General features: G+C 47.3%; 3 protein-coding genes across 3 annotated transcripts in view; 2 read left to right on the top strand and 1 right to left on the bottom strand.

The window, feature by feature from the left end:
* CTDSPL2 (CTD small phosphatase like 2) overlaps positions 1–7,964 on the top strand; it is a 31,599-nt gene extending 23,635 nt beyond the window's left edge. Inside the window, exons 6-13 of the mRNA XM_069025387.1 lie at positions 244–322; positions 579–690; positions 1,519–1,605; positions 2,756–2,818; positions 2,913–2,992; positions 5,013–5,139; positions 5,402–5,497; positions 5,951–7,964. Coding sequence (XP_068881488.1) covers positions 244–322; positions 579–690; positions 1,519–1,605; positions 2,756–2,818; positions 2,913–2,992; positions 5,013–5,139; positions 5,402–5,497; positions 5,951–6,016 — 710 coding nt within the window. The 3' untranslated portion in view covers positions 6,017–7,964. The remainder of the gene's footprint in view (positions 1–243; positions 323–578; positions 691–1,518; positions 1,606–2,755; positions 2,819–2,912; positions 2,993–5,012; positions 5,140–5,401; positions 5,498–5,950) is intronic.
* A 2,701-nt stretch (positions 7,965–10,665) lies between these two features.
* Positions 10,666–18,819, top strand: EIF3J (eukaryotic translation initiation factor 3 subunit J). The gene is made up of 8 exons (XM_069026094.1): positions 10,666–10,771; positions 10,860–10,960; positions 14,513–14,570; positions 14,819–14,910; positions 15,322–15,436; positions 16,297–16,455; positions 17,432–17,505; positions 17,820–18,819. The coding sequence occupies exons 1-8, from the start codon at positions 10,744–10,746 to the stop codon at positions 17,946–17,948; spliced, it is 756 nt and encodes a 251-aa protein (XP_068882195.1). The 5' UTR covers positions 10,666–10,743; the 3' UTR covers positions 17,949–18,819.
* A 431-nt stretch (positions 18,820–19,250) lies between these two features.
* The window catches only part of SPG11 (SPG11 vesicle trafficking associated, spatacsin), a 28,685-nt gene continuing 28,010 nt past the window's right edge, over positions 19,251–19,925 (bottom strand). Inside the window, exon 40 of the mRNA XM_069026093.1 lies at positions 19,251–19,635. Within this exon, the coding sequence (XP_068882194.1) occupies positions 19,455–19,635 (181 nt within the window). The 3' untranslated portion in view covers positions 19,251–19,454. The remainder of the gene's footprint in view (positions 19,636–19,925) is intronic.

Here is a 19,925-nt window from a genome sequence, read left to right as displayed (position 1 = left end):
AAGCTCTGGTAGATGAGCAGCTTTTTAGTAGGGGGTAAATGTGACCTCTGAGCAGAGGGGCTGCTCTGGGTCCAACCCAGGAGAGCCCCTGGCAGGGGAGGTGGGGCTGGAGGGAGAGTTCATCGCTTGTTTCCCCCTTGTGTCTCAAGTGCAAATTGTCACTTAAAAGAACTGCACTAATAAGACCAGCTCTTGTGGTTTTTTGTTTTATTTTTTGTTTTGGTCATTTTCGTTGAATTTCAGCACCAGTATCTCCAGACAATGGCTACTCATCAGCTCATGCAGAAGCCACCTATGAAGAGGACTGGGAAGTCTTTGATCCGTAAGTGCCAGTATTTGTACTAGAAATAGTAAATTAATCATTTTGAGTATTGAATTAAGATACTTCTATTTAAATTGGATCATTTTCATGCTACAATAATGAACTCCAAAAGCTCTTAAAAGAAGTGTATGCTTATGTGGGGTTTACTTGAATTTAAAATACTTTTTGTGCAGCCTTAAATATTTCAAATATTCAGTTGGGCTACAACATTGCAGTTCAATAATGTACATTTTTACAGCAAAATCTGTATTTTCAGATACTATTTCATCAAACATGTCCCCCCACTAACAGAAGAGCAGCTGAACAGGAAACCAGCTCTCCCACTGAAAACCAGAAGCACACCAGAGTTCTCATTAGTTCTAGACTTGGTAAATATCTTTATAAACACAATCCAAAGCAGGGGGTGTTCCCTTATTTGTGGAAATCAGTTATGTTTGCTTTGAACAAAAAGACTGTTGAATGTTGAATAATTTTAAAATAGTTGAAAAAGAGTTAACTGTGGTAGGAATAGAACGTGTGTTGTATTTGTCAAATACTTACATCTTGCTTAAAAAAAAAAAGCATTACAGTTTTAACATTTCAAACAGAGAGTTGTCTGTCCCCATAAAGCTTCCCTAAATCCAGTGTGGAAAAATGAGATGGAATAAAGAGGAGAATTCAGTTACGAGTGTTTTGCATCAAGATTGATGAAAAATTAGATTTTTATTTTTTAGAACATTCTTATTCTTAAAGGGCACAAATCCACTTTTTGAAATACTCTTACAAAATATATTTGTCTTTATGATTATTTGTTTCAGTGTCTTTGTTTCAAAAGTTGTTTCAGGCGCTGTTAATAATGATGTGATTTTATGAGCAGCATCAGTTGGGCCGTCTTTGTGTGATCGTAGGAATGGGTGGATTATTCACAGTGAAAGATACAGGCTGGAACTGAATGAAAGGAGAGCCTACAAAATTAAAATATCTCCTTAAAATTACACCCCCAGCACACAATTTTAGTGAAAATTTTAAAAAATTACAATAATGAACTGTTTAATTCATCCTAAGAATTTTCTTCAATCTTGACAGCACTTACACAAAAGTACATTTTCCATTCTAAATAAACCTGCCTTAAAATGAACATAAAATGCAGAAAACTACTTTTCTTTTCAACATTGTTTTTTCACACTCTTCTTTCTTTTATATAATTTTTTTCCTAGGATGAAACATTAGTGCACTGTAGTCTAAACGAATTAGAAGATGCTGCACTCACTTTTCCAGTTCTTTTTCAAGATGTCATTTACCAGGTAAATAGAAAAACACAAACTTTTTTATTTTGTTTTGTGGGAATCCTTGCTGGGTGTAGTTGTTCACAGCTTGTTTGAGGAGAGAAGCAGCGGCCTGGCATTTTACACCTGCCTGCTGATAAACTGCAGGTGTCAGATCTGGCAAGAAATTTTGTATTCACTTAAATTGTTCCCCTTTTCTTCCTCCCTGGTCACTGGGTTGTGTCCACAATAAATTTGATCTAAGTCAGTTCATGTACTACAAATCCTTGTGGAGATGTACTGTGATTCGACGGAAAACTCAAGCCTGTTCCTCAGTGGCTGTTAAACCATTGATAAAGCTGAAATCCCTGTGAAATGAGAGGCAGCTCCACATCCTCCCTTCTCTCCTGATATTCCCAGAGCTCCTCAGAGCTGCAGTTCTGTGTGGGTGCTCTCTGAGCCTGGGAGAGAGCAGGGGCTGCCCTGCTCACCCCATGTGCTGTCACTGCCACGTCCAGGGCTGCCCAGCACAACCAGACACAACCTGGGCCAGGCCTGGAGCTGCAGCTCCCTGCAGCTCCTCCCCACAAGCCCAAATCCTGTACTGGAGTCAGAGGGAGGCAGAACCCTCCTGACTGGGTCCTCTTGTGACTACAATTCCTTACAGGGAACAATTTCTCTGTGTGTGCAGTTCTGTGCTGGTGGAGGTTGAGTTTATGGAAATTTAGAAACAACTGAAGCCTTTTTTTTATGATCACTTCTGACACCCCCAGGCTCAGGTAATTGTTAGTGGTTATTAAGAAGAGGATGTAGTTCTTGTGTCCAGGGCTTGAACTGGTGCTGCCCTGCTGGTGAGAGCTGAGTCAGGGTGCTTAGTCAAAGCAACCAGTTTTCATTTTTAACTTAGAGATTGTCCAACTTCTATATTTTTAAATTTTTTTTTCTAATTCCATCAAATTTCCAGTAGTTGTGTTAAGGCTGATGTTAGCGTGTTATGCCTTCACTCTGAGCTGCTCAGGCTGGGAGCTACTGGAATATTGGTGTCACTGGGGTGCTGTTATACAAGAAGCTGGCATTTGCTGTTTATTTCTGACACTCATTTTCACCTCCACTGCACAGAGTGTCATTTAGTGGGGAGGTTGATAGCTGGAGGACTGTGAATGTTTGCTAAAGCCCCTCTCTGCTCCAGGTGTATGTCCGGCTAAGGCCGTTCTTCCGAGAGTTCCTGGAACGTATGTCTCAGATTTATGAGGTAAAACTATTAGACGCCACCTTTGAATTTCGTTTTTAAATTGTATCCACTTACTTGTACCTCCAGTGGTGACTTTTTCCCCTCCAATCCTCAGATCATTCTGTTTACTGCTTCTAAGAAGGTGTATGCAGACAAGTTATTGAACATCCTGGACCCCAAAAAGCAGCTGGTCAGGTAAAACCAGAACAGTGTGCACGAACCTGTTGTGAGCAAACTGAGTCCTGTGCCTGACCAGTGGGATGGGACGTGTTCCTTACTGCAGTGTCTCCCTGACTGATTCCTAAGAGAGGGAGAAAAATGGACTGAAGTGATGGAATTGGTGCCTTGTGATAAAATAACCCCAGGCCAAAACCTGTACCAGTTCGTTCTCTGTTTGGTTGGCTCATGGGAAATGACCTCTTGGGGATCAAAAATGTGCTTTGGAATACACACTGCAAATAAAGGAAATGAAATGAGTATCTGATTACTTTTAAACTATTCAAACTTGAGTTATTTATTATAAATTGTGACTTGTGTAGCTTTTACAATCAGCATGCTTTCAATTCTCGTTCAATCACAAAATCATTTGTCTGTTGGCTTTGTATTAGAGCTGGTTTGGTTTTTCATTTCTCAGTACTGAGCTTTGTTGGGAATTGTTTGGCTTTTCCAGTTCCTTAAGGCAGAAGGAAATTTCCAGGGGTGAGATTCTGTCACTCTCACCTGGCAGGGAGACTGTACCTTGCAGTGTTGGACCCAAATTGATTTCTGCTCAGGGATTTCCCCTGTGTGGGGTGTCCCAGGCCAGGGAACCCCTCCCTGGTGATGCCAGAGCTGTGTGACATCACTGCACAGCCACCTCTGCATTGTGTGTTGTACATTCTGCAATGAAACTGCATTTGCTGCCCACAAAGAAAAAGCAGTGGGTTTATCCAGCATTACACTCAGTGCTGTGGGCACATCCCAAGTCCTTTCCCTGAAGTGCAGAAGGATAAACTGTCACTAGTTTTACCCAGGGCCAGTCTTACTGCTTGTGTTATGTGACACACAGAATCCAGGTGGGCCCGGTGCCTCCTTTCCACTGTGTAAATTAGACCTGGGAGTACTTTCGGTGCTTGGAATGCTGAACCTGGCTGTGCCAGCCTGGAGGATGGTGCCCAGGTAGGCACTGGCACTCCAGAACACAAGTGGGGTGGCAAACCTTTCTCCAGACACCTGATGCAAATGTTCAGGACTGTGATTGTTCCTGTGTTGGGACAGGGAAGAGCCAGTGTCACAAGCAGCCAGACCGGGTCTAGAAGCCTGCAGAGATGTTCCTGTGCTGCCTGGATTTGGTGTGGCTGAGCTGACTTGGTCCCAGCTCTGCCACCAGCCCCAGGTGCCTGTCAGGCCCCACACGTGTGACTCACACTCTATATATAAATGCAGCAGCTCATTTCCCTCCATGGCAACGTTGGGAACTCAGCTCCTGCATGGAATTAGGCACACTATGTACAGCTTCTGAACACTCCATTTAAAAATACAGGCAGCATGGAAGGAGCTGCTCCACAACAGAGCTGGGCAACCCCAAATCTGCCTACAATTTATAATTCTGTGGATATGCCATGAAATGGGAGTTTTATTCCTGCTGGTTTTTTAACCAGAGTCCTTTTAGTCAATCTGTCCATTTCTTCTTTCATAAATTACATGGGAGCAGACTAGTGGGAAGGGAAGGAGTTGATGGGTTGTTTTGGCCCCAAGGCTTTTTTTTGAAATGAAATAACTGAAATAGGTTAATTGCCAGCAGAGGTGTAAGAGTAAAGGAAACATTCCTTGTGACACTTTGTGTTCTGGCATGAGGTGGCACAGGGAGAGGCCCTGTTCTGTGAGGACTGGGACAGAATAAAGGGATGATAAACCCCAGTAAACTGGCTCTCTGCAGCACCTGGGGCTTGGCAGATCCTTGGGGTGTTCTGGGTCCCTTTGTCAGCCTGTCTGTGAAAGGGGTCAGAAAGAAGAGCCTGAATAAATACAAACCCCCACCCCCAGAACTGGGTTAGCGCAGAATCACCTGAACTGGGCATTTTACCACTAAAAATCTCTAAAGAGAGCAGAAAAAGGGTGCAATTCTCTAACAGGAGATCAGAAGAGAAAAAACTGGATAACGTTTGGCAAAGCTCCTGGTGCAGTGTGGATGTTGTCCTTGGTCTAATTAATGAGTATTTCCCTTTAATGACAGGCATCGACTCTTCCGTGAGCATTGTGTGTGTGTACAAGGGAATTACATCAAGGATTTAAACATCCTGGGCAGAGACCTCTCCAAAACCATCATCATCGACAATTCACCGCAAGCCTTTGCTTACCAGGTGAGGGGCTGGGGTGGGAGACGCCTCAGAGGGGGCAAACTTCCTGAGGGGGGACAGGGAAACCTCACACTTGGATTTCACTTCTTATGTAAAGTTTGGGGCTTACATTTGTATTGAAGTTTGCAAACCAAGCTGTGGGAACAATACTCATAAATCTGTAACTTGAAACATTTTCCCCCCAAATGCTATTTCACAAGTCATATTTCTAGACAAATTAAGTGTAAGTCGTGTGTTGATGGTTTTTTTCCTATTTTAACTTTAGCTTTCCAATGGAATTCCTATAGAAAGCTGGTTCATGGATAAAAATGATAATGAACTCCTAAAGTTGATTCCATTTCTGGAGAAACTCGTAGAGCTGGTAAGTGTTTGCTTTCTGTGGCCTTCCTCAAAACTGTCAGTGAGTTCCTTTAATATTTTCACCTATTGTAAGCTTTTCTGAGTCACTGAGATAGAGTCTGATGAAGACCCAGGGACGTGTTCACACAGCAAAAAGGGGACTTGTTGTTGCTGACTGTGCTATAAATGCAGGGCTGTGGGATTGCGACATCAGTCTTAAGGAAATTGGGATCTCTGAGCAGTTTGATAACGTAGTGCCTGTTGCTGGCTGTGCTGTGTGTCTTTATTCCTAGAAGGCAAATAAATTACTCCTGAACTGCTGTGGATGCTATGGAGTTACTTCTGTAAGTCTCTGGAATGACATAATTCATGGTTTATATTTGTTACATTAAAATAGGGGTGTTAGATAAGGAGCCCTGCTGCAGTGTGGTTTCTGGCTGTGTTTCTTCTCCTAAACCTGCCCTTTCCCCCACAGAACGAAGACGTCCGACCTCACATCAGAGACAGATTTCGCTTGCATGATTTGCTACCCCCCGATTAAAGCCTTTGCTCTCACTGCCGAGGGGAGGAAATGCAGGACCCTGTTGGACTAATACAAAACATTGCCATTACTGTTGAAATTTTGCATTTTTGTACCCCGTCTTGCTTTTCTTATCTTTGGTGCCCAACAATGATCAAGGGTTACAGAAAGAGACTTTCTACACCTGAGGTTGCCGCCATCAGTACAATCCAGTACCCGCAGTAGGGAGGCTAGAACAGAAAAGTCTTTAGAACTAGTGCAACTCCAAGGAAATTTTTTATGTACAGGACATCTGCAGTTTATAAAGAAAATTCTGTTTCTGCCACCAGCAGTTTGACCTGTAGAAACACAGGATTTTATGATACAACAGAGATTGAAAATGGACTCGGATTTTCTCTCTGTTCGGTGCTCTAAGTGGGTTTGTAGCCACTTTTCTGTTACTTTTAAGATTCTCATTTCAACAGGAATGGCCAGTAAAAGTTGTTTTATTTTTCCTGTTAAGGTTTATAACCTTTTTACATTTTTGACCTGTATTAGATTAGAATTTCATTATGCATTCCTTTTAGTTGAGGCGCTTCATAGTTTTTCTGGAAATAGCCAAATTTTGTTAGTTTTTTATTAAACAGTTGGCTGGCCGTTTCCCTGCTTTGTCTGCCTGCATCCTGTATATTTGTTTAAAAGTATTCTCTAGTTTTAGCCCACGTAAGTTTCATTTAGAAAGAAAAAAAAAAAAAACCCTGCATTTATATTTTCTTTCTGTAATATTCTACTGTAGTCGAAATCTTTTCAAAAATCAAGAGACTGGCTAGATAAGACGAAGATAAGAATTACTAATATTCGGAATATTCTAAACCATTGCGATGGCACGTACTCCGGACAGAGCACACCTGGCAGTGGCACCACGATGGACAAGGAATACCTCACACACTCTGCTGTGCACGGGCCTGCGAGCAGAACGAGCGTGGTCACCTGGCAGCTCTGGCGAGGCCGCTCCTGCTGCCCGTTTGCTCCAGGACTGCACCTCTGGGCAGGGCTCCGTGCTCGGGGCGCCGCCCGGGCTGGGCTCGCTGTGACACTCCTGGTTCCAATCAGCCTCTCTGGGGCAGGGCTCCCCTGCCATCCCACTGGTTTCCCGAGGGAATAGGCCCGGCCGTGGCTCCTAATGCAGCGCCCCGGAGGTGATATTTTTATAGCGGTGGGAATCTTCTTTTCCGGAGGCTTTTTATGGAAGGTAGAATTTGTACAAGTTAGGAAGCTTTGCCTCTCGACTGCATTACCATGCCACAGGCTCGGACTGGTTTTGTGTAAAAGATGTCACAGAACGGCACTTTTTCTAAAGAGAAGTTTGCTATTTTGTATGCTTGATAAGAAAGTACAGTATTGGAAATTAAAGGTGGACAGCTGATAATTGAGAAGTATGTCAATTAATTTTTTATGTATATTACCTGTTTACTTGTACAATTTTATTGTACAAATTACATGCAGCTTCATTTTCAAATGAGTCCTTAAAATAAGGAAAATCTTTTTAGCAAAACATTTAATTTTTGTATTTTTGATTTTAAAAGGCATGAGTTATGTCAACTTTTTCCAGTGTATTAATGAAGATTTTAACTTTTCATCAGGTTGAGTGTTTTCTTACTATATTATCTGTTGTGTATGTAGCTAGCACATGGTGTCACTGAACTGTTAAAACTTAGCATGTAGAGCAAGCCTGTTTTGTGGAAAATCCTTATTCATTAAAAACAAAATCATCATGGCAGATTTTCTGCAAAAAAGTGAAAACATTTGCAATTCAGAATACTGATTTTTTTTGTATTTAAAGAAAGGTATTTTGCTTGCAGGAAAGAAATACTACAGATTCATTTTAATGAGAATCTTTTAAATGTATTTATCTTTAGGGCATCTGGGCATCTTTACGCTGTTTGTCTTATGTCTTTATTGAAATAAAATGTACAGAACATTACCTTTACATCTGCTTGGTGCAGCCGTGTCCCCTGGGCAGCCCCGGCCTCCGGGGCTGTGATGGTGCTGATGGAGAGATGGATGGATGGACTATGGAATGGGGCAGCTTGTGTTGGAGCTGCCCCTTGATTTGCCAGCTCTTTCTCAGTTGTTCCTTATGATGTAAATCTGAATCTGAGGGGCTTCAGTAGTTCAGTGAAGCTTTGCCTAATGGAGGATTCCTCCCAATTTCCTGACATCACAGAACTGTAAAATTCATGGCTCTGCCAGAATGAGCCCAGCTTTAATTCCTGGCCTTTTCCAGCTGTAATGGGATGTTCACCTGTTCAAATAACATCTTTATCCCCGGGTCCTCTGTGGCTCCAGCCATTCCAAAAGTGCTTCTGGAGCTGAGGAAACCAAAGGCATGTTGCACTTTCCAGCTGTGTCTGTGTTGTGCTGATCAGATCTGTGAGGGAAACCCGAATGTAAACGAGGGGATTTAGTTCTATATCGATGCACAACAGGAGTGACAGAGATTGCTTAGTAAACATATTAAATATTCATATTTTCCTGTGCTGCAAGCCTGGTGTTTATCACTCTGAACTCTGCAGAGTGGTTCTGCCTCCTGCAAACCCTTCTGGTAGGAAGCAGAGTTTTTCACAGGTTTTATTTCTGTTGTGTTTGTCTCAAGGGGGAGTTCCCTGTTCCTGTGCCAAGGTCTGGGTCAGGTTGTGTCCCCAAAACCACCCCCGGGCCCGGGGGAGCCTCAGCCAGGTGTGTTACTAAGCCTTGAGTGTGGTTTGTGGCCCCCGAGCAGGGCATGGTGCAGCTGGGTCACTGATTCCCATTTTCTGTCCTTTTGGAAAGCACAACATCCTATTTCCAAAGTTCTGAATGATTTCCTTTGTGGTCTTTTCTGGGTTGTGGTGACTGTGTGCCTGTTTTCCATGTCCCCATCGATTCTGTTCTAGGTTGGAGCACCTTGGTTCTGGCAGCACAGCAACATCTCTCAGACCTTGGGTGGCAGTACCTGTTGAGTCCTTTGTTTTCCCTGGAGTCACTCTGTAGCTGGAATGGCCCTCGCCTTGGTGCTACTGCTTTCCCCCACCTTGGATTCATTCCACCTGACATTTTTCATTGCTTTTGAGTGTAGCAGGAAGCCTGACTGTCTCAAGACTGGATTAGGGATCTCCCAAACCACGAATGGTGTCAACCGAAGGTCTCACGGCGAAGAGATGGATCAGGTTTGGGAAAAGCCCTGAAATGTGGAATCAAACTTCACGGGGGTGCTGTGGGTGACAAAAGCCCTTCACAGCGCCTCGTCCACCTCCCCAACGCTGCTCTGTCACGCTTTGGAGTTCCAGGGCACTCGTGTGGATGGCTGGATTGGTGCAGCTGGAAAGCATCGAGCCCCGGGGCAAGAGGGACCAGCAGGAGGAGGAGGGGGTTTTGTTCTTGGTATTTACAAAAATGTCATTGTACTGATGGGGCCAAATCTTGTAAAATATAATGGGAAGAGAAGTCCTGTGCTATGGATTTCTGTTTCTTCTGCAATCATTTCTAGTCTACAGAAGCACAAAGATTTAATTAAATACTTACGCTCTGGATTCTGTTTTTATGATTTTTAGCTGATATCATTCTTCACTGAGACTCAGTTTTCTGTAAGTGAAGACATTGCTCCTGTCAGTTTTCAGCCTTGAAGTGGAAGGAAAGAAATTGTGTCTGTGTTTTACTGTCAAGGAAAAATTTAAATGTTCTATGTAAATTGTTAGAATTCCATATTACATATTCCAGTATTAATGTATTCCAAATTACTGCACAATTCCTGTCAATTTTGTGATTATCCCCACAGCACCCTGAGCCTGTGAAACGCTGTAGATTTGGCGAGGATATAACTTGTGACATTGTTTGATCCGTAGGTATAGCTCTGTCATTATTTCTATTGTCTGGTAAATGGAGAAGAACAGGAAAAGGATGATAAATTTGGAAGTCTGTTTTTTCTGTGTTTTTCCTAGACACGTGTGTGATTTATACAGGTGTGTACAGAGGTCATTCATTTGTTATATGAAAGACACATTCTACATTTATTATCTTCAGACAAAATCTATCCTCCTTTTCCACTTACTCAGATTCTCACAGAAATTGGGAGCTGGCAGTGAAGTGGATGAAGTGAACACTTCCAGCTTTTCTCTATTCGATGTTATAGGACAGAGGGGGAAGGAGAACCTCGCACCCTGATGCGGACAAACCTGAGCGTGGCGTGGCCAAGCCGTGACGGGGCGCGGTGATGTGAGGCGGGAGCACAGGGCAGCGGTGGTGCCCCCGCCAGGATCCTGTCCGGGCACGGCCGGCTCCCGCTGCAGGGCGGCAGCAGAGCGGGCAGCGGCTCGGCAGCGCGTGGCAGCTGCGGGCCCGGCCTGAGCCCGCGAGTGCCGAACCGGGCCGTGCCCCCGCTTCCCCCGATCCCCTCCCGGGCTGTGCCGGGGCGGCTCCCGCGGCTGCGGCCCCGCGATAGCGCCGGGCGGGGCGGGGCAGGGCGGGAGAGCCGAGGCTGCGGGCGGGGGCCACCGACCTGCGTGGCAGCGGGATGTCAGTCCCCGCGCCGATCCCGGCGCCGATCCCGATCCCGATCCCGATCCCGATCCCGTCCCTTCCCGCCCCGCCCTCTCTCCCCCGCTCCCCTCCCGTTCCCGCCGCGGCCCTCGGGCCCCGCCCCGCCGTGGGCGTGTCCGGGGGCGGGCTCCGTCCGCCGCCGTCCCGGCGTGCCCCGCGCGGCGCTGCCCGGCGGCCGCGGTCGGGGCAAGATGGCGGCGGAGGCGGCGGACTCGTGGGGTGGGTGCGGCGGGGCCGCGGGGCCCGGGGCGAGCGGGGGCCCCCTCGCGCCGCTCCCCGCCCCTCACCCGCGCTCCTCTCCCCACAGACGCCGACAGCTTCGAGGTGGTGGAGCCGGTGGCGAAGCGGCTGGTGCCAGGGGTGGCCGGGGACCGCTGGGCCGGCGAGGATGAGGAGGACGACGTGAAGGTGCGGCCGGCCGGGCCCCGCTGGGGCCTCGCGGCGCGGCGGCTCCGGGGCCCGGTGTGGGGGCGGCGGGGGCGGGCGGGCCGCTGCCATATGGCGCTCGAGTGCGGGGCCGCGGGCCCAGACGGGGCCGGCGCTGGGGCGAGGGCGAGGGGGCCCCACCGGGCCGGGCGGATTTACGCGGCTCCGGGCCGGGTCTCGGGAGGCGGCGGGGCCGGACCCGCTTGGGGCTTCTGGCCCGGGCAGGTCCCGGCGTCTCCGCCCGCGCGGCAGCGATTCCGGGTCGGTCACGGTGACAAGTCCAAATGCCAAGAGAATCCGAGCCGGTCCTTGCCCGGAGCTGGTGTCGCTGCCTTGAGACTTGCCCGGGAGGAAGGGTCAGACAGGCGCTCTTGAAGTGGCACCTCCTGCTCTCTGGGGGATCCACCTGCTGCTTTCCAGCTGCTTCCCAGGCTTTAGGGCGCTTTCCCCTCGCTGTCTACTGCCTTTCGGGCCCGTAGCGGTGAGTGGGGTGCGCTGGGTGAGGCGTCAGGACGGGTGATGGCCGTGCTGTGATGGTGCTTCTGCTGCTGACCAGAAACTTCTGTGCTCTACCAGCACGTCTTTTCCACCTGATATTTCTGCTTCTTCAGACACCACGAGGCGGGATTTTGCCGTGTTTCAGCGTGGTGTCTGCACGGGAGTTTGGATTAAAACGTGTGGATGAAAATTTCTGGTGCTTCTGAAGGCAGAGCGCCCTTAAAGGGTGTTTGCTCCTGCTCGGCTCCAGCCGCCCTTGGCGAGGTGGTGGTGTCACAGAAACCTCCATTTGCTCCATGTTCATATGGATAATGCAAAGGGATGCTAGGGATGCACAAGGAACAAGCCAGATGGGTTTCAAGGCCGGGCCGGATGGGGCTTGGAGCAACCTGGTCTAGTGGAAGGTGTCCCTGCCCCTGGCAGACGGTGGAACTGGGTGGTGTATAAGGTCCCTTCCGACCCAAACGATCCCGGGATTCTCTAAGCAGAATAATCAACTAAAAAAGACCTTTTTTGTGTCAAATCCAGCCCTGGGGCATTGTAACACTGGGTGAGGACTCGGAGTTGGTTTTGAGGACGCTGTTACCAGAATCTCTGAGAAACACCAGGAGTTATTCTTGGGGCTCAGGTGGAGTTCTTCTCATAAACAGTACGGAAAAAGTAATTCATCATCTCTTAAAAAAACCCCAAAGTTACCAAATTTCTGTGAGTTACAAGCTGGCAATTTTCCTTCTTAAATTCAGTAATAGCTGCAGCCCAGAGTGTCCCAGGTGTCACATTAGAGCAGCAGGACAAGGACAGGTGTGTGAACAGCAGCTCCAGGCACTGGGAGTGAGTGTGGACAGCGTAGAACTGCACGGGGTGGGAGTGACACAGGTGTGTGCGATTGGCACCTCTGTGATTGACACAGGTGTTTGTGATTGACACCTGTGTGATTGACAGGTGTGTACAGACACCTGTAGCTCAGGCTGTCTGTGACATTTGCTTTTCCTCCTTCCTTAGAAGGTAAGAAGCTTTCCTGCTGGATAGAATGTGTCCAGGACAGCTGGACTAGAGTGGCTCTTGGAGACACCTGAGGGTTCTCTGTTTAATAAAGGCACAAATATTCCCCACATGGAATCACAGAATCCTGGAATGGTGTGAGTTGGAAGAGACCTTAAAGCCCATTCAGTGCCACCCCTGCCATGGGCAGGGACTCTTTCCACTGTCCCAGGTTGCTCCAAGCCCCATCCAACCTGGCCTTGGACACTTCCAGGGATCCAGGAGCAGTCACAGCTTCTCTGGGCACCCTGTGCCAGGGCCTGCCCACTATCCCATCTATCCCTGCCCTCTGGCAGTGGGAGGACATTTTACATCTTACACGTAGTAAGGATGCAGCTGCTTAACTATTTCCAAGGGATTATGGATTTAGTGCTAGAGCTGCATCTAAAGAAGATCCACCAAAGACAGGTGTTTTATTTTGATTTATTTTCCTTTGATTTGCTCTTCCTGCTGAATTCCCAAAGGCCCTTGCTCAGGCTCTGGATCCCTCAGTGCGAGGGCCCACCGTGGGGAAATCCCCAAGTGAGGGAAATGACGTGGTCTAAAGTAGCAGCACAAAGTGTTTTCTGACCATGGTTTTTTTTAGGTATTTCACATTTTGGAATGTGCTTTGTATCTGCAGATCTGTATTTTGGAAGATTTTTTAGTAATGAACTTGCAGTAACTGTTAATTTGGGAAACATCAACTTCCCGGGTTTAAAATTAGCACCTTTGGTAACAAAACTCCTCTCAGTGTTCCCCAGCACACGTTTCCCAGAAGTCGGGCCTCCTGCCAAGGAATTTTCATCTATTGACTCAGTGCTGGCAGAGCCAGAGCGGGGCAGTGGTTGCTCCCATCCCAGTGCTCTGCTGTAGCTGGGAGCCAGTGCCCAGTCCCTGTCACTTCCCAGCCTCGACTGCAGGGAAGATGTTTTAGGAGCCCTGTTGTAGTTAAGGACGCAGAAACAGTGTTGAAATATTGTGGAATAAAGATGTTCTCTTGGAATTACTGTATCACTGCAAAGACACAGCGCTGAGGCAGTTGGCTCTTCCTCCAAGAGAGCTCCCTGGAGTTTATAAACCAGGCAGGGCTGGCAGGACTTGGAATTCCCTGAGCTTATAAACCAGGCAGGGCTGGCTGGACTTGGAATTCCCTGAGCTTATAAACCAGGCAGGGCTGGCAGGATGGAATCAGCACACATCTCATGATGTACCCTCTGTGAAGTCTCCCAGATACCCCAGTGCCATGGATGAATCCCTATGGCCAGGCTGCCCTTCCTCTGCAGTTTGCATCTTGATTCCCAGCGTGGCTGGGCCGGGGCTGAGGCAGCTCCTCGGTGCTGAGTGGAGCTATTTAAGCAGTGGGTGTAACAAACTTAATTAGATGTGAGCTAAAATAATGCTGCTCCAAATTCAAGTCAGCTCCATGGAATGTGGAAGGGAAGCCGAGTCCCCTGCAAGTGCCAATTAACCAGGGTGAGCTGGTGGATGGACTCGGGTGTCTCCTTGCTTGGATCAGCACATCCCAGTGGAACGTGGGGTTTTGCACCACTGCCTCTGGTGTAGCCTCCCAGAAAATCCCTGAAGCCACAGGGATGCTTTTCCCAGTGCAGGAGAGGGTCCCTGGGAAGGAGCAGGTCCCTGGGGTGGTGTGGAACAGAACAGCCTGCACTGGTTTAACATGGTTTCTGCAGGGTTTGGGGTTTCCAGCAGGGCTGTGCTGCACCCACCCCCCTGTGATGTTCAGTGTCTCATAATACCAGAAATGAGAATAAAGTCCTGTTTATGTGGGGCTTGTTTGACTGTTCATGACCTGGCTGTTGTAACTATTGACACAAGCTGATTGTTTGACCAAAATCTGCCTTTTTCATGGTAAGAACTGGCCCTGACCAGTGTGGACAGCCCCAAAAACCCTTGAGGTACAGCTCCTCCCATGGCTTCCTCACTTTGGCACCAGATCAATGAGCATTGGAAGAGGTTACAGGCATCTGTAAAACAATCTTAACTGTTTTGCAGGATAACTGGGATGATGAGGAGGAAGAGGAGGAGGTGAAGGAGACAGAGGTAAAACAAGGTGAGACTTTAAGGTAACCCCTGGCTCTGTATCAGCATTGGGACAGACACTGGTTGTGTCTGGGGGTGTGTGAGGATCAAACCTGAGCAGGGCTGGGGCCGGGCCTGGGTTTACAAGAAATGTCTTTAACTCTGTGTTCAGTCCCAGTAGCTGAGCTCGGTGGCTTCCAGTGTTTCTATGGTTGTGGGTGGGGAAAAAAAAAATCATCAGACCTCTGAGAGCTGTGTTTGTTGTTTCCCCTTTTACAGAACCAAAAGTTTCAGAAAAAAAGAAAATAGCAGAAAAAATCAAAGAAAAAGAAAAGCTACAGAAGAAAAAGCAAGAGGAGCTTAAAAAAAGGGTAACTCCTGATTTCTTCTGGGTCACATAAAATTCAGAGGGTGGGTTTGATTTGGTTTTTTGGAGGTTGAGCAGGACCTGAAAAGGTCTTGATTCATCTGATAAACCAAACTTAGGTCTTGTTCGTGATCCCATCTGGAGCTGGGCGCTTTAATTCCTGTATAATTTAACCAGTGATTGGAACAGTGTTATCCCAGTTCCTTTGTGTGCAGCACGTGATGGAACAGGCAGGAGTGGGAGTTTGGTGTTTCTTCCCATTGCTTGTTAAATGAACAATTTATTTGGGCTCCGGGGAATAGGGTCCAAGTTTTCCATGTGCCCTGACTCGAGGCAGAAGTGGGTGATTCAGTGGCTCTGGAGAAGGCACCATGTCTTTAATGTGCCACCTTCTCCACGTGTGTTTTCCCTCCAGTTAGAGGCACCCGAGGAACAGAAGGAGCTCACACCAGAAGAACAGTTGGCAGACAAACTACGGCTAAAGAAGTTACAAGAGGAGTCGGACCTGGAGCTGGCAAAGGAAACCTTTGGTGAGTTAAAGCAACAGGAAATAAACCCCTGGGACCTGTGGGACCCTGCGAAGCCTGAGCAGGGTTTGGCTCTCAGCACACAGAGCTTGGGGCACTGAGAACAAAGAAGTAGCAAAGATGCTGATGCACAGCAGCATTCCTCGAACATTGAAGCGTTTCCTTGATGATGGTGAATGATTCAGCTCAATGCTCAGGGGAGGTTATGCTCAGTGAGTTGTCACAGAACACAGTGCTTAGGGGAGGACACTGGGTACAGCTGCAAAGAACCAGCTGAGTTCTGCACTCAGGAGCTTGACACAGGAATTGTTTATTTGAGGGAAAAGGGTTTTCCTGGTGCAGGTTGTCCAGAGAACAGGAATAGCTGCCATCAAATTACTGAGTTTGACTCAGCTTCAAAAACTGTTGGAAAGAGACTTTGGACAAGGGCATGGAATGATGGAACAAGTGGGAATGGTTTTCCACTGACAAACGGCAGGGATAGATGGGATATTGGGAAGGAATTGTTCCTCATGAGGGTGGGGAGGCCCTGGCACAGGGTGCCCAGAGCAGCTCTGGCTGCCCCTGGATTCCTGAAGTGTCCAAGGCCAGGTTGGATGGGGCTTGGAGCAACCTGGGATAGTGGAAGGTGTCCCTGCTCATGGCAGGAGATGGCACTGGGTGAGCTTTAAGGTCCCTTCCAACCCAGACCATTCAGGGATTCTATGCAATTACTGAGTTTTGCAGCAAACTTCCTTCCTTCCTGTAAGGCCAGGGATGGGCCCTGGCTGTGGGAAGAGCAGAGCTCAGGGAGGTGGGAGCTGGGTCCCCTTTTAGGGCTCACAGCTTGTGTTCTCTGTAACACCCCTGCCTGTCCCTGCCAGGTGTAAATAACACTTGTGGAATAGATGCCATGAATCCCTCTTCAAAAGATGACTTCACGGAATTTGGGAAACTCCTCAAGGAGAAAATCACACAGTACGAGAAGTCGTTACATTACGCCGGGTTTTTGGAAGCGTTACTTCGGGACGTCTGTATTTCCTGTAAGTCCAGACAGGTCCAACACTGCTGGCAGAGCTGTGGTGGAGCTGAAGTGGAAAACATGCTGATAGTCAGTGTTCAGAGGGGATTGCTCTGTGTAGTTTGTACTAAATGAAGCACTGACCTGATTCCATTCCCACAAGCTGCACTAAGGATCCTCTCCTCGTGCAAGAGTTGCTCTTTCTGCACGTTGGTTAGAGACAGTTGTTTTAAAAGTGTGAATTTTTATGTTGATCTAAATCCTGCATGTTTTTCTTGAAGCCATTTCTAAAATAATAATAGTAAGAGTAAATTCTTTTGAGTACTTCATTTGGAGGGAAACTATTACAAAATTGAGTTCATGTAATTCTGTAACTGCAGATTAACTGTTCTGGAATTCAGCATGTAACTATACAGAGATGAAGTAATTTAAACTCCTTTTCCCACTGCCCTGGTGGCTGGAGAACTGGCTGGGATCGTTCCCTGTCCTGTACCCAGTTGTCCTTCAGAGAGGGGTAACTCGATCCTGGGTGGAGCTGGGTAAATCCATCATCCCGGCTGGCAGCTGGGAACTTCCATCTCAGGAGGGATTCCAGAGCTCCTAATGGGAGGGACTCCCAGCCTCTTGCACCATTTATTGATAAACATAATAATTTATTGTTAAACCAGTGCTCCTTTTGATGCATTTTACCGTATTTTACCGTCTCCATATTTTACTGTTCAAATGCCTCAGTAAGACTCTTGTGTTCAGTAACTTTATTTGCAAGTTTTACCTTTTACAACACTCAGGCTTCCAAGGGACCAGCTTGAATCCTTGTTGGGATTTTAAGGACCAGAACCACCCACTCTGTGTTTTGCTGACTTAAATCAAGTAATTGCCCATAGTTACACTAATGCTTATTTCTAGTTCTGGAGATGGTTGATGTTATTTAGCTGCCTTATTAAGAACAACATTGATAAGGAAACTTTCTTTTTCCCTTTTTTTTTTCCCTGATGCAGTGGAGGTGGATGATTTGAAAAAGATCACAAACACTCTGACAGTATTATGCAGTGAAAAACAAAAACAAGAGAAGGTAAGACTGGGGCTGTTCCTGAGGGATCAGAGGCCCTGCTTGGGATTCCCCTGCATTTATTAGTTACTTGTTGAGAGTCCAGGGGAAATAGGATGAAAGGCAAAAGGTGGGCAGGGCTATGGTGCAGGCAGCTGGGGACACCTGGAACTGTCACAGCTTTCCTAGGAAGAGAAAATGTGGGGGGTGGAAACCATCAGCAAGGCCATGTTCAACACAGTGGGGTGTGGCTGCGTTGGCCACTGGGCTGACCCTGGCTGGGGTAATGACAGAGCACTGGGCCTGCCCAAATAACCATCCTCATCCTCTTGCCACAGAATAAAGCCAAAAAGAAGAAAAAAGGTGTTGTGCCTGGCGGGGGGCTGAAGGCGACGATGAAAGATGACCTGGCCGATTACGGCGGCTACGACGGCGAGTACGTACAAGACTTTGAAGACTTCATGTGACATTTATCTCCCTTCTGTTGTCTTTCTGTTGCCCATAATCCCTTAAACATGTAGCACAACTTTTCTTCCTTTAAATTCTGCCAAATGCTACAATCAGAATTGCAGTATCTGTGTGCTGGGGGCTGGAGGTGCCAGGTCCGGGCAGAAGCTCCGGGCAGGAGTAGAAAGGAACAGGTCTGTAACTTGCAGTTAAAAACCCAAAATTCTGATAATGGGCACTGTTGCTATTTATAGCAACAGCCACTAAATTGGGAAGGAGTTGGAACAAGGTGAAGGATTATAACCAGCACAGCTCCATGACATGGCCTTAACTGTCCCTGCTCCAGGGCCAGGGCTGAGCACGAGCAGTTTGCAGCAAGGGCAGGGTGTGCACGTAGAGTTCCAGTCGCTTTGTCTTGAGTTAGAGCTTGAGGATTTCAGTATTTTGGGAAGGGAACTGCTAACTTCAGTGTGGAATACTGTACCTGGGAGCGTGTCCCCTGGGACAGCCACTGCTCCACAGCCTGACACCTGAACAGCACCTGGTGGGGCAGAGCAAGGCAAAACCCACTTGTGTCTCAAGGATGAAGTTTAGTTCCATTCATTTAAATTTCTACTAATGCAGCTGTCGGGGTTGGGTGTTCTTTAACAGTTAATTAAGGGGTTAAGTGTAAAAAAAAAACCAACAAACCAAACCACACGACTTCCTTGGGGCTCTCCTGGGTTGTGGTGGGTCTCTCACAACTCGGCCATTTTCTTTCATTAAAAACCAAACTTGCTTAGCAAACTGCAGCAGTTCCTACAGTTGGGCAAATTGTTATGTTAACAATTACAACATCTGCAATGTTTTATAAAGCAACTAATTTAATAAAAATCACTATTGAGGACTTCAGCAGGCTGGCCTTGGAGCAGTTCTTTTGGGACCTGACAGGAAAAATACCTGAAGAGGAGCTGAGCTGTGCTGGGGGTGTGCCCATGGCTTGGGCCTGGAAAGGAATTTGTATTTAATAACTGTAAAAATACATTTGCACTTGATTATTTCTTTTACTTCAAGACAGCAGAATTAGGAATGTGCTGTTTAGAGCTGTACAAGACTTTAGAAATCAGACTGGACTTAAAGAAGACATTATCCTACTGTGTACCTGGAACCTTCACTGATTCTGCTTGTTCCACCCCCTTGGCCTGGAGATTCTGTACACCTGTTTCAGCCTCTTTGGCTACAGTCCCTGGGGTGCTTCCTCCCCCATGCCCCTAATTTAAAGGGCTGCTGGGTCTCTGCTTCACCCCCTACCTGGGCCACTCCGTAGTTGCTGGTGACTCAAATTGTTTATAAACAATAAGATTTATTGTACAAACCACAATTTTAGGTTAACACAGTCTCAGCATTTTAAATACTTACAACCCTGTCCAGTTTTCTGGAGTAATTTTTACAGAGCAGCAGAGCCCTGTGAGCAGGTCATTGATAAAATCTGTGTTAATCAGCACTGACCCTGCAGTCTGTGCTCTGGGCTGGAATTCAGCTGGAATTCAGTTGGATAAGAGGTCATTGAGGCAGCAGCCAGTCTGAGGGTCCTTCAGCAGGGAGTTCACCACATCATAGAACTTGTGGTCATAGGCCAGCTTGTAGTGGGTGTAGATGTCCTCACAGTGAGTGAGGAACCGCTTCAGGTTCCTCAGGGCAGCATCAGCAGGGGGGTGTTGTTTGACCCTGGAACAATTGCACGTGGAACTGAGACACAGAAGCTGCCCAGGCCCCTGAGACTCTTGCTCTGGGCCTGCAGAAACCACATTTTCAACAAGAGGTTGTGCTCAACACCTACATTTGAATCTCGTGGTTGTTTATTTGCTCTGATTCATTTTAAAGATTTGCTCTGCCCAGCCCTGGGCTCCCTTCCTGTCCACCTCAAGAACAAGCCTGGATCAGAGCTACTTCCACGCTGTACTCAGGAACCAAGACCTACCAACAGATTCTGCTGTGAGGAGTGGAGAGGCCCTGGC

Source organism: Aphelocoma coerulescens, chromosome 10 (genome assembly GCF_041296385.1).
Source record: "Aphelocoma coerulescens isolate FSJ_1873_10779 chromosome 10, UR_Acoe_1.0, whole genome shotgun sequence".
NCBI classification, from domain to species: domain Eukaryota; kingdom Metazoa; phylum Chordata; class Aves; order Passeriformes; family Corvidae; genus Aphelocoma; species Aphelocoma coerulescens.
The sequence above is the reverse complement of the archived record's forward strand: the minus strand, read 5'-3'. Positions and strand labels throughout refer to the sequence as shown.